Source organism: Excalfactoria chinensis, chromosome Z (assembly GCF_039878825.1).
Source record: "Excalfactoria chinensis isolate bCotChi1 chromosome Z, bCotChi1.hap2, whole genome shotgun sequence".
NCBI classification, from domain to species: domain Eukaryota; kingdom Metazoa; phylum Chordata; class Aves; order Galliformes; family Phasianidae; genus Excalfactoria; species Excalfactoria chinensis.
The window spans coordinates 17,717,859-17,732,454 of NC_092857.1; the positions used below are offsets into that span (position 1 = coordinate 17,717,859).

General features: G+C 38.7%; 1 protein-coding gene across 2 annotated transcripts in view; it reads right to left on the bottom strand.

Moving 5' to 3' along the window:
* Positions 1–14,596, bottom strand: part of PDE4D (phosphodiesterase 4D) — a 406,463-nt gene that overhangs the window by 19,933 nt on the left and 371,934 nt on the right. The window contains exon 1 of one of the 2 annotated variants that reach the window (XM_072359591.1): positions 3,031–3,476. The exons of the other annotated variant lie outside the window; for it this stretch is intronic. Coding sequence (XP_072215692.1) covers positions 3,031–3,078 — 48 coding nt within the window. The 5' untranslated portion in view covers positions 3,079–3,476. Of the gene's footprint in view, positions 1–3,030; positions 3,477–14,596 lie in introns of those variants that run through there. 2 annotated transcript variants of the gene reach the window in all.

Genomic DNA, 14,596 nt, shown 5'->3' on the forward strand with positions numbered 1-14,596 from the left:
CTCAATATAGGCAGAAAGTAGAGGCTTTTGTTATGCATATATTGCATTCTTCTTCAGAAAGGTTTCCTCATTTTACATGCTAGGCACTGTAAGATTAGAAAAATGATATTTCTGTACCCCTCTGGAATACCACTGCCCTTGACTATCACCTAGGAAATTCCCCATGGAAATGAACAAGCTATAAAATGCCCATTAAGTCAATTATGTGGTTATTCACTGCTGAATATTGATATCACACCAGCAGAGTTTAGTAAAATAAAATAAAATAAATCCGAAAATACTGAGAAAGAGAGTGGTAATACATAAGAATAAATGTGTTGATAAAAATTAGTTCCTACATAGCAGACATCTTTAAATAACACGATACAGTCTGAGGAATGAGCTGGGTAGTTAAGGTTCGTCTGGGATCATGACCTATGTGTCCATGTCTCTGCGTAAATATAATACGGCCAACTGAAGGTATAAAATACGACACTGTGGAGGAAAAGATATGATTTTTGACGATGTCAGAAAAGGTATGTAAAAAAAATTTGGACAGTAATTGTATATCTAAATGGTGACCAGACTGATGTAATTCTGGGGAGACAGCATCTGTAAGCCAGAGGAAACTTCGTGTTCAACTCCGAAGACACAGAGAAGATCTACCTACAAAATCAGTTCATGGCTGTGAAGAAGTTTGGTCTGAACACTTAAAATAAATGTAGGGTTTACTGAGTACATCTTTTATATAATGTCCTTGTATCAGTAACAGAAAGCTTCAGCAAATGAGTAGTCTGCAGTTAACTTCTGTAGGGAGAAGAAGCATGTAGAGCTGCCTTAGGTGTACATAACCTATAAGGAACTCTCCTTACCTGCTCCTAAAAACACCTGCTTTTTAAAAAGGTATTCATAACTCAAAATAAAACAAACTGGACTATTCATATATATACTAAGCTATTATACATAACTGAAACTATGCCAGCTTTATAGAATCATCAGGTTTCTATTTTTAACGTTTATTGAAGCAAAACTATGTTTGATTTTAATGGGACTCTTAGTAAGTAAACAGCATTCTCAATAAATATGGATTTTGGTTGAAAGTCTATTTGTTTAATTATGGTCATCAAAGTTACAAACAGGTTGCTTTTTTATAAGCTAGTCAGGTATCTGTCTCTAAGCCTGGCACTGTGATAGTGTGTTCACTGTTCCAAGCAAAGACACTCAGAAAAAGCCAATCTCTTCCATCCATCTGGCCATCACTCTCTACAAAATAATTTAAAAGATGACAATAAAAAGTATAGCCTGAAGCACAGACAAACAAGTAAAAAATACACACATATGGTAAGGAATGCGAATGTATGTCATGACCTAAAACACCTCAGTTTTCCTTGTCATTTCAAAAATATCCTGAATTACTGAATTTTGATTGCCAGTAAGTGTAGACCTTCCTCTATGGCTTCACATTTCTCCTAAGATGTGCATGCCATGAACTTAGGAAGCACTATGCTATCATTGTATTCAAGTACTACTTAGCTCCTTTATTGAAATCATTACCTATACACAGTATCAGTATAGGACACTGTCTGTACAATAGAGGACATATTTTCTCATGTGTAATCAGCTGCAGCTATCATTCCGTCTGCTCAACTTTAGTTAAAGATAACTGTAATTGCTTTAAAGACTAAGTAACAGCGATTATTTATTTTTTATTTATTTTTTAGTATATATATATACATATATATATATATATATATTTAAGTTCGGTGATTTAATTTTTGTTATTGAACAAGAAGGAACACCACAGTAGCTGACTGGAAATCCAGAAAATACTTCCAAGTAAATTACAATAAATACTTTTCAATTAGCTGAATGAAAAATAATAACATTTTTTTTTTAATTTATTTTTTATTTTTATAAATGAGAAAGGAATCCACCTAGCCAGTGCATAATAGAATCCAATCTCTACACAGATGACTGAACAAAATCCTTGAGAATACATTGTAACAATTCTGCAATAGCAGAGAATGGGCACAATGACCTGATCGGACACAATGACCTAATGAGGGTTTTTACACTTCTACTTTTAAAACAAATCCATTATAAAAACAGGTACTAATACAAAAAGCACAAGAGATTCAACCAGTATGATGCTGGTAATATTTAGTGATTAAATTTAATACTTACATTACTTAATTCAGTAAAAATGAGAATTTCCTTTAAACGAGATTATCTAGAAGAATTACTACACCGTCAATCAAAGGATGATGTTTCATTAACCATATAGAAACACCACTGCTTGTTTTTAAGCACAAATAAGCAAGCAGAGATAAAACAATGCCCGAGCCTAGCTTTGTATTAAGTGAATTTAATTGACTGGCACACTGATTTAATTCATTGTTGCAAAACTTTCCCGTAAAAGAGATAAAAGCTGATTTAACTCTATTTTTTAGCACAACAGCAGCTTCAAGCTAGTTCAAAGCTGCTCTACATAATACTGTAGATCAATATTAGAAGAACACAATTTTCAGTCTCCCCGTGTTTTAATCAATAAACTGTCACACACACATGGGCTCACAGAAAATGCTGCTGGAACATACTGTTGATAATTTCACATTTCTTCAGCTGTTAAAATCAGTATGAGTCATGCATTCATCCATTATCTTCAGCCTCCTTAATCACACTGTATTCTATTGTATGCTGCCTCAGTTTTGAGTGTTTGAGGTTTTTTGTTTTTGTTTTTGTTTTTTAATCCTTTAACATCTATAAACACAGTTTTGCAGCAATCTTTCATAGAAGAACACAAAACTCTTCAGAATTTCTATGGTACTATGCATTGTCTAATTATCTACTACTGCAACATTTGGGTTTTTTTACAAGTCCCAGCACATAAAAAAGGCTGTACACAGTGCTGAACAAAGGCATGCTTTTCTGATTTTTTACTTTATATGCATATTACCCACAGCCCTATTATCAGCAAATACTCATGATATCCAGTAATCATGCAATCACGCACCACAAATCACGGTTCTTAAAAGGTAAAACAAATCCTACCTTTATGTAGCCCCAGGAAACTGAGAGTAAATAGTTTGCCTCAGGCATTTTTGATTTTTTTTCTTCTGTACTACCAAATCTAAGCTGCTCAGTTCTTTGCTATCTGATACTGCAAAAGACTTTCAAGAAGAAAGATGCCTTCTGTCTTAATTCTTTTTGCTGATCTTCAGGTTCTCTGCAAATGTGTGCACAGAATGCACTCTGAAATGAAATCCAACTGTGTAGTCTTCTGATTGTAAAAATGCCATTTGTAAAATTCCAAGCACTCACAGGCAACATTGAAGAGACATATTGAATGAGTTGAAGAAATATCAGAAGAGCTAGGGATATGCATATTTCCTGAACACCAGGACTTAATGAATAATGTATGTCAAGATGCTCAGCTGCTGGAAAGACTTGTTCTATCAACAGCTACCAAATAAGGACCTGGAGGGGAAGCCACAAAGAGTGCCACTAATCCCTCCCATAGAGCCTAACTAGCAGCCAATAGTGTGTCACCCTAAAAGATATAAATGCAAGGGGCTGGTGACATGAGGTAGGATAATTTCTGATTGGCTGGCACCAGGGACTCTCCTGGGGATGGGGTATTTCTTTCTTTCTTTCTTTCTTTTTTTTTTTTTTTTTTTTTTTTTTGAAACAGCAAATGCCATTTAATAATGGCTTCCCCGCCTGCAGCATTCACACTTCATTCAAAAATAATTAGTTTGAGTTCTTGTACCCTTGGCAGTATTTGCCAGTTCATTTCAATGGACTCGTCATCCAAGCAGTTAAAACGAGTATTCTGCATGATCACGTGCCTTTCCTAGTCTTCTTAATTTTTCATATGGAAGGGAAATAAATAATTTGAGTTGTCATCATGAAGGAAAAAAAAAACACCAGAGAGTTTCCAGGATTCTTGAGCAATCTTTATGTACCATAACATTGAAAAGGGGGTTTGTTTTTATGAAATCTAAATTTGAAAATGATCTACTCAGCCCATTGAAAGTCAGCTTCCCTAGCTTTCTTTTGTGTGTGTGTGTTTGTGTGTGTGCGTGTGTTTGCATATGTTGTTTTTTTTTCTTCTCCAATTTTAACAGAAAAAAAAGCAGCTATTCTTGAGATAAGGCTGGTCATGCGTCTTACAGTTCCCAGAAAATGCTAAGTTTCCATGGAGAATTCAAAAGAAAGATATTCGTCCTATCATATTCTCACTGTATTTACTCAACTTTTGCTCATTCTGCCTTGGCAGATTAATATAGTCAATTAAAGCTATAAACCACCCCCCCCCCCAGTCCCTCACCAACCCCCCCCTTCCCCCCCCCCAAAAAAAAAAGAAAAGGGATCAACTGAAAATGGCGCATGTCGGTGAGCTGACTCAGACTATTAAATAAAATATCCCACCATCTGCCATTCAGAGACTAAAACTTAAATGGAGGAATACATTATTTTGCACCACTTTGTGCAAGGTATATGCATTAGTGCGGGAAATTTCCGAGACTTTGATGTATCAGAAAACGGGAGACCATCCTGACATGACAATGAAGAAATGTTTAAGGACAGGCTGAATGAGGTTCAGCATCCAGCCTGAGACACAGAGCTGATTCACTGGGAAATGCTGACTGACAACAGTTGTAAGAGACCTTTAGGCTGAAGTGGTTTCCAGACCTCTGGATGATGCTACCCAGCAATGTCAGCAACACTCATTGCTTGAGAAAGAATTAAGCCTGCAGAAATCAATATGGCAATATATAGGATTAACAAATCTCTACCTTATAGCAGAGAAATGCATAACAGTGTGACAACTGGCTACAGTCAAAGGACCATTCAGCATGTATGTGTTTTCATAAGAAGGAGTAATATAAAATGTGTACAAAAAGCAGTTATACCTGTCCTGAATCAATTACTGTGGATGAATACAAAGTAATTAATTTTTGAAAACAGATGGATTATTTGAGACTCAGAAAGAGATCAAAATAGAGTAAGAAGCATGTCTGAAAAATATTTCTCCTGTTTTCATCCCAGCTTTGTAACATTAAATATAAAGCTTTCCTACACCTGCATTACATTGTTTTCCATTCACCCACAAGAGCACTGCTCTTACCCAGTAATAACAATGAGGGCTGAAAATAGTTTCGTTGATTTCTTTAATTAATAGACTGCAACACTGCCTTTCACCTCATCTCAAAAATCACAACACTGATGATTACAAGAGATGTCTCTGAACACAGTTAAAAAGGTACAAAGAGCTGCTCCAAAATTCATAAGCAAGTAGGGACTATGGAAAAAAGGCAACAGGGAGTAAAAATTAACATTGGAAAACCAAGCTCATGTCATTTCTCTCACACTTTTACATTAACAGCCAGTTCCTAACTAAGTATCATTAAGCACTGTCCTCAAAAGAAAAAAAAAAAAAGTTTCAGATGAGGAATATTTAAAAAACCTGCTGTGAAAATTTCATAGAAAAGAAAAGTGTAAGTTAGGTGGAAATCCAGCAACATGATACACCCATGAAGGCACAACAGAGAGAAGGAATAATGTGGAATAATGGAACTTTTTCTACACTAGTTTCAATCAGAGAATATAGAAGTGAGAAAAGTGTAATCTGAAAAGACATCAGATGCAGATGGTGCTGCTATGGCAGTAGAGGCTAAACCAATGTCCCATTCCATGTTGCTGCCATGTAACAGATGGCAGCAGAGGGGCAGTCAGGCAAAATGGTGTCTGACAAGGAAGTGCACATGGAGCAAACGTGTCACTTAACTCCTCCATGTGGAATTAATGGCAACCATTGACATTCACTGATGCTTGCTGAATGTTTATGGGGTCCAAATATTGGATGTCAGCACAGTGAGCCAGTTGGTGGTACATTTCTGTAGTGGTGACAGTGACATGAAAGATGAGACATGTTATAGACAGCCACTCACAACTGTCACATCACAAATTGAAGGTGTCTCAATCAGTTCACCCATGCAAATTGGAGGATTACAACCAGGGAACTGCGTATGGAACTGAATGTCAGCTTCAGTGCATTGGGAACAATAATAGCAATATTAGAATATTGCAAACTTTGTGCCAGATGGGCTTTGTAAATAATCACACAGGAACAGGAAGAAAATCATAGGCAAGTTTCTCAGGTCCTGTTGAACCAACACGAGGCTGAAGATGACAGTTTCCTGGACTGTCTCATTAATGGTGGCAAGACATGGTGTCACCATTATGAGTTGGAGACAAAACAACAGTCCACGTAGTGACAACATGTCAATTCTCCGTTACAGAAAAGTTCAAGATACATCCTTCAGTGGGTAACCTGACATGCACTTATTTTTAGAATAGGAAAAGGGTGATCCTTCTGGATTTCATGGAGCTCAGACAAACAATCAAGTCTGGTAACTACATCACAATGTTAACTGAGCTGAAGGCTCAAACTTCCAGAGTCAGGCCAGGGAAGACGACAACCTTTCTTTTGCAACATGATAAACCCAGTGCCCTTATCTGCCTGAATACCATGGGGCACACTTCCAATCCTGACTGAACTGTCCTACCAGAACCATTACATAGTCTGAATTTGTCATCTTCTGACTTACAACTGTTTGGGCCAAGGAAAAATGGACTACTCAGGCAACACTACTACTACTACTACTACTACTACTACTACTACTACTACCATGATACTTTCCTACCAATAACACTGTCATCTGCTCTATCAAGTAGTGTTGTTACGCTCTTTGTATCTGTTATGCGTTCCATATAAATAAATAGGAGGCATTATTATCAGAGTAACCCATGTACGTCTAGAAAGAATCAGAACCCTGAGAGGCAGAAAGGTGACTAAGTCTCTGAAAACCCTTAGGAAATGATGGCTATTATTTAATCAACAACCCTGGCTAACTTTCTCCACAAGAGTCATAAAAGAGATGGGAGAGATCCCAGGTGCTGTGATGTTCAGCTTTAGTGAATTTTGAAAGACTGCAAAATGTTAATTTTGTGCCAATTAAAATTCGTAAGCAGAGTAGCAGGGTAACATCAGACAACTTTGTAAAATTTAAGACCTGGGTAAAACAAAGGGAAATCTGAAACACACGTACTTTATGCATTTTCTTTGTAAGGAACTATGAAAAAGGAATGTAACTATTGCCAGTAAATACTGTTTTAAGCCTTTTAACATGTTATATTCTTGAACTGTTGCAACACATTTTACTTAGTACTATACAGTATTCTGCAACAGCAACCTTTGTGTTGAGAAAGGGCACAATAAATGGGTTAAGAACCACCATTGATGGATTTCTAACAACCATCCACAAGATGCCTTCATCTAATTGAACAGCTTTAAATCACATTCTGCAAGACCTGGAACTATCTTACAGTATTCTTTTTTTCTCATTCATGTCCTGGAATTAAAGTCACTGCTATGTAAACTTCCACACAGCAGAAAAATAGGAAAGAATAAAAAAATATGAAGAACCATGAAGATACGGAGTTCGCAGAAAATACTTGCTTATTTAATATGACACTATTCACTTAAAATACAATTCACAGAAATTAACTACAAATAGAACTTAAGGCAAGAAAGGAACACAGTTCACAGTGTACAGAATGGTGGACCACACTGAAGAAATCAGCAACTCTGAAGAGTTTATAGAATCAAGGGAGAAAGAAGCTAAGTAATGAGCCACATTCACTCAAGTGTTGATTGTTAATGAAAGGCTAATGACACCAGAAAATAAACCTAACTTCAGATGAAATACTACTTTCTAACTAACTTGTATCATGGAGGATGATTATATATCTCCTAAAAAACATGCCCTCCAAGTGCAACTTTAACCATTTTAAAGTTGTTCGTTGTGATGAAATAAAAGCGTGTGGTGTGTTACCATAAATGTTCATGTTACCATTTAAGCAGTAATCTTTACCTCTGTACAAAGTTTGAAGTTCTAGAGTTGTAAGCATTCATACTACTTAAACTGCTTCCCATACATCCCTATGCCACTGATGTAATTTGACAAATAAATAAATAAATAAAAATCCATTTTCCTTCCAAAAGAACACGAAACTTTTCATTATATTGTGTTTGTTTCTTCCCCCTCCCCCCCCCCCCCCCCAGCATTCCTATCCCTAGTCATCCCAAGTTTCCACAAATACAGAATTTCACCTATACTTGTGAGGAATTTCATCCTTTTATTCATCTGTCATATTAATGGTCATGATTTGTCACAAGGACCTAAAGGTGTGTGTGAACCACTCAAGGTATACAGACTGGACCAAAAGATCCTGTGGAATACAAGGCTGCCAAGGAATGCTCACATTTCCCTGAGATCTGGTACAGGGCTTCTGATATACAGAAATACATAAATGAGAAGAATGAGAAAGAATTATATCATCAGAAGCCTGGCAAAAAGCCTGATCCTCCAAAACAAAGTAACCACGTTCCTTCCTTTCTCTTGGTTGTACATAAAGATTCCTAATGGTGCAGTCAGCTACAAAAGTAAGAAGGCAATGCTTTAGGTTTGAGAAGAAGAACAGAAATAAAGCACTACTATTCCTCTGTCCAAAGGGAATTTTACAGTCTTGGCCTTCCTACTTGCCCTTTCTACTGCAGGGCAGTAACCAGTTCTCATATAAACATTCTAAGCTTTGAAGACTGAGAACAGTACTTTTTGATTCAAACACAGTGCGCCAGATCATCTGTAAAGCTGCATCAGGAGTCTCCAAACAGATGTCTAGGCACCAATCCTGAATGCAGGTACTCTGGATGTAGCACATACGTGACAAAAAAAGAAAAAAACAAGAGGACGATAGCTAAACACACCCCAGATTTTAGCTTTTAAGGTTTCAAGCTCGTAAAACAGAAACAGACCTCCTGAATATTTGTCATGAACAAAATGGGAATCCCACCTGAAAAATAATAAAATGCAGTTTGTAGTATGCAGTAGATAATAGAAACAATTACCCATGTTAAATCTGATCACAAAAACAAGACTTTTTCCACAGGATTAGCTAACTTCATCTGACATTCAGGCCAACAGGAGCCCTTGCAGAAAAGATTCCCCACAAACTGGAAGTCCACTTACTGGTAGGAAACCACGGCAGCAAAAAATGGTCATTTCATCCCACAAGCAAAGGTGTGTGGATGGACTGAAATGAGCCAAAACCTGAACTAGTTTGGAATTGGAAGCAGCAGAACAGAAAGGGAGAAGGAAACTACACCAAATCAACCAGTTTCACCGATCTTCTCTGAGTTCCACCTAAGACTCCCTTACAGGAAGGTGCATCTCTATAATTTAATATAACAGGAAAAAAAAAAAAAAAAAAAAAAAGGAGGAATTTGAAGTTTGAGGAGATGTTCTGGCTGTAGCAATCAGCTGCCACACACCAAGAGAAGCAGTGGTGGAGATAAAGTTGGGTTTCATACTGCTATCAAGATATGAACTCCACCAGTGGCTAACAACGAGTGGCAGTAGCTGGAACAAAGCTCTCACTACTCTGAAGGAGCCCCGGTTTTGAAAACCTGATCGTAGCATAATTATGCAGCTTTTCATTAGCATAATTTGCTCGGCAGCCACCTGTCTGTCACAATTACACTCACTAAACACAATGGAGAATTCCAAGCCATACTGTTTCATGGATCATTTTATTTGGGAAATGATATATCATTCTCATGCATCAAATATGATTATTTTGTTTTTCTGAAAAGACGGGCGACAATGTTTGCATGAACTGTTTTAGTGGGAATACATAGTAAAACCCAGCAGCTGAGTTGTTTAATGAGTTGAGCTCCTTTATTCATTTAAATATAAAAACTAATTTTTAAAAATCTGCTTTCCTTCCAGTATAATACGTAACACAGTGTTTGTATTTACTGCCCTCTAGTGATGTTAGAAGCATTAGCTATGGGTATATAGGAACACATTAGACTTTATCAGATAAGAAATTTCACAATGCTGTCCACTAATTTCCAACCATGCTTAACCAGAATCTTTGTATGTATTCTCTACAATTAAATTATTTTCAATAGACACTCCAAAATAATTGCACAAACAACGAAAATTACATCCTATTTCAACCCATACTTTGAGGACCAATGTTAATCTTCAGGACATGATATTCACCTAAAGCTTTCTTCCAGGAATTGCTCTACATAATGATAGCGAGCAGAAAGTCTATAACATATTAAAAAACAACAACAACAACAACAAGAGCAACAAAAATTCTCCAGTAAATAGAGTTTAATTTCAACTAATATGTTCCAGTTTACAATATTCCCTGATATACTTGCCTTTCCCTTCAAATACAGCAGCATGAAAATAATGCAACTTAGACAAAAGCTTTTGTTAAAAGCTAATTTAGATCACAGAAAAGTGGATCGGGGCGTGATTACAGCTGCAGTTTTGACTGCACAGTCGCTGGCAGATGCAGTGACAAATAGCTCAGGTAGTTATCTCTCTATCCCACTCTGCAACTGACTGAACCAAATGCGTAACCACAAGGAAGTATTTTTGTCCACAAAATTACTACTGCGAACAGCATCTGATGTGAATAGAGAGCCTTTGAAGTTCTGCTGTTAAAAAACAATGCTAAAATAAAAAACGTTTACTTGCATGTACATATCACATCACAACCAGAGTAAAACTACATGCTTTTATGCATCCAAATTTATTTTTATAAGCATAAAATACTCCTGCATCATAACAGGCAAAGCAGTAAACCAACAGGAAGTTAGCTACACGTCAGCTCTGAATATGCTTCAAAAAATACCCTAGGTTACAGCAAAATCTTTTTAATAGATCTTAAAATGTGGCAGTGTTAATTGAAATAGTTAATCCATGTTATCTGCATGTTTCTTATTACACATCAGCACATTCTGCACAAAGGTTCTCACTATATTTAAGAAAGATGCTGGCACACACACAAAAAAACAGCTTGAAATGGACATGAGCTCAGGGGCCCTGGAGTAGACTACATTTTTATTTATTTATTTATTTATTTATTTATTTATTTATTACTATTATTAAGTCTTTACCCGGTATGTAAAAAATGCATATTATTTAAGGCATTTTAATGACGTTCATCTCTATTTCTTTACACCACCATGACAACCAATTTTGCACCACCTCCTCTTTAGACACTGCCTTTTTGTCTGCAGCTAGGGAAGAATCCTGCCTGCCCCCTTCTCTTCACAAAATGCAGGAACAGAGACAGGTAGAAATCAGCCTTGCATAAAGCTTCATGATTTGGCTGATAATGTATTTTCACAGAATCGCAGAAACCTTAGAGTTGGAAGAGGCCTCTGAAAGCCATCTAGTCCAAACCCTTGCAGAGAAGAGGGGCACTACATATAGACCAGGTTGCTCAGGGCCTCATGCAGCCTCACCTTGAAAAACATGGGCACTTCACTGGGTTGCTGTTTCTTTGTCATGCTTCCAATCACATCATTTTCCAAACATATCAGTATGCCCTGTCCCATTCCCAAAATGCAGCCCCAGACAAGGATGCTTTTTCAGGTCAACAAGTAGATAAAAATGGCACATTTTGCTGCAAGTGGAGTCCCAGGCCTTGTACTAGGCTACAGTCACTTTACAAACCACTGTCACAGAAAGCAAAGCAAAAAAACCCAAAAAACCTGGTGTGAGACTAGTGTGACCTTGTATATGTGCCTCCTTTGAATGATTACGCTTACTCCGGTGCAGCTGGGCAGAGAATGTCTGTCCAAAGACACACCAAAAACAAAGAGCCAGAGAAGCTTGTAGACAGTGTTGTGCATGTTTGAAGGCAAGTATGCCTAACAAATCCACGACAATCACTCCTAATTCACCATGCTGTGATGGTGCGTTTGTTCAAAGACTGATACAACTATACTGGCAAAAAATGGGCTTTAGATGTATAGAGAAACTGGCTTGCTGCGTAGAAACAAAATTCAGTCTTGATGATATGCCTGCATTCATCTCCCTGCTGTATGTGACATTCTTACTTTAATGAGGTGTTCCTACTGTAGACTTGGCCAAGCACATGTTTTAACAGTTCATCAGAAACCTAGTTGAATGTTAGCCATTTCATACTAAAACAAATGAGGCTTTTAAAAACTTCTTAAAGCTGCAGTCATACTTAACACACATGCTATTCTTGCAAAAAAAGCAAAAATTAAAACAAATATGACTTTTTTTCCCCTAGTTTTACACGAACACCAGACATGAACAAAAATTATTTTCTACCCTTAGAATTACTACTGCTTAGCTTATAAAATCTGACAGAAGGTAGAAGCCATCCTAGGAAACAAAAAATCAATGATGCTGCAGATAAAAGCAGAGAACTCTGGACTGAAGTAACACTACTAATATTGACCCAGGCTCAATATGGCTCTGGTAGATACGTGCCTTAGCAAGCTCCTATAAATCCAGATCTGGGGAACTACAGGCCTGCCAGCCTGATCTCGGTACTGGAGAAAGATATGGAGCAAATGGTCTTGGGTGAGATCACACGGCACGTGCGTGGCATCCAGGGGATCAAGCCTAGCCAGCATGGATTCATGAAAGGCAGGCCGTGCTTAACCAATCTCATCTCCTTCTACGACTGGGTGACCAGGCTGGTATCAGTATCACAGTATCATCAGTAGTTGGAAGGGACCTTAGAGATCATCGAGTCCAACTCTCGGGTTTCGAGCCCCCTGTGTAGCAAAGTGGCACTTCTACCCCCTGCGCCACAAGGGGGGATTTGAACTCCGGGCCTCCGGTGTTGCAAGCAGCAATTCTACCACTGCGCCATCAGGGTAGATGAGGGTAGATGAGGGTAAGGCAGTTGATGTAGTCTACCTGGACTTCAGCAAGGTCTTTGACACAGTTTCTCACAGTATTCTCCTGAGGAAACTGGTTGCCCATGGCCTAGACAGGTATACCCTTCTTTGGGTAGGGAACTGGCTAGAGGGTCGTGCCCAGAGGGTAGTAGTTAATGGAGTTAAGTCCCGCTGGCGACCTGTTACAAGTGGTTTCCCCCAGGGGTCGGTTCTAGGGCCCATCTTGTTTAACATCTTCATTGATGACCTTGATGAGGGAACTGAGTGCAAGTTAAGTAAGTTTGCAGATGACACCAAGTTGGGAGGTGGTATTGATCTGCCTGAGGGCAGGGAGGCCCTCCAAATCCCTTTGGATAGGCTCTGGATAGGCTGAATCACTGGGCTGAGGTTAATGGGATGAGGTTCAATAAAGCCAAGTGCAAGGTCCTGCACTTTGGCCACAATGACCCCGTGCAGCTCTATAGGCTTGGGGCAGAGTGGCTGGATGACTGTGAAGAGGAAAGGAACCTGGGGGTGCTGGTCGATGCTTGACTGAACATGAGTCAACAGTGTGCCCAGGTGGCCAAGAAGGCCAATGGCATCCTGGCCTGTATAAGAAATCGTGTGGCCAGCAGGAGCAGAGAGGTGATCATCCCTCTGTACTCAGCTCTGGTGAGGCCGCATCTTGAGTACTGTGTTCAGTTTTGGGCCCCTCACTACAAGAAAGACATTGAGGCCCTGGAATGTGTCCAGAGAAGGGCAACAAAACTTGTGAGGGGTCTGGAGCACAAGTCTTATGAGGAGCAGCGCAGGGAGTTGGGATTGTTTAGCCTGGAGAAGAGGAGGCTCAGGGGAGACCTCATTGCACTCTACAACTTCCTGAAGGGAGGTTGTGATGAGGAGGGGCTTGGCCTCTTCTCCCAGGCAACAAACAGAACCTGAGGAAATGGCCACAAGTTGTATCAGATGAGGTTTAGACTGGACATAAGAAGGAACTTTTTCTCTCAGAGTGTGGAATGGCTGCCCAGGGAGGTGGTGGAGTCGCCTTCCCTGGAAGTGTTCAAGAAGCGTCTGGATAGGGAGCTAGGAAATATGGTTTAGGGGTTTTTCTGTTGGTATGGTAAAGGGAGGATGGTTGGACTAGATGATCTTATAGGTCCTTTCCAACCTTGTGATTCTATGATTCTATGAAATCATGCACCACAGATATGAACGTTCTGAAAGAGGCTATAAGTTGCTTCATGCGATTTTGTTGGTTCATATTCCAGTTCTCATTAAAGCATTGCTTTTGTACTGCTAACAAAAGTGAATTTGATGGTGTCATTGTTCTTTCGAGGAAAAAGGAAAAGAAAACAAAAAACACGAAGACAACAGAAAGGGTTATTAACCAACAAATAATCATTCTATCGTGTCTTCTACATCTTTCTTTTGTTTCATTAAGTATTTAGACTATAAGCTGTAAATAGATTTAGATTCAAAAAAAATGAAGATCCGTCCATCTGGAACAGCACAGATAACAGTCTCATCCACAATCTTGTGGTATGCATACAGGAAAAATGACTGCATCAGGAGGTGTATTGGATACCCGTTTCTTCCACAAATCTACACTTGCAGCACCACTTTATCCTCTGAACTTTTGTTTCCTACTACCAGACACCACAGAGTGCTGATAGCACAGAAGAGCAGCTCAGCCTCACTCCAGTGCTCCCTAGCTAATGTACCTTACAGACCAGAGCTGTCTGTCTTTCAGCTCGCCAGCTCATATCCCACAGGCTACAAAGAAGTGCTGTCCCATACATGACCAATTTTTGTGCTTATTTCAGT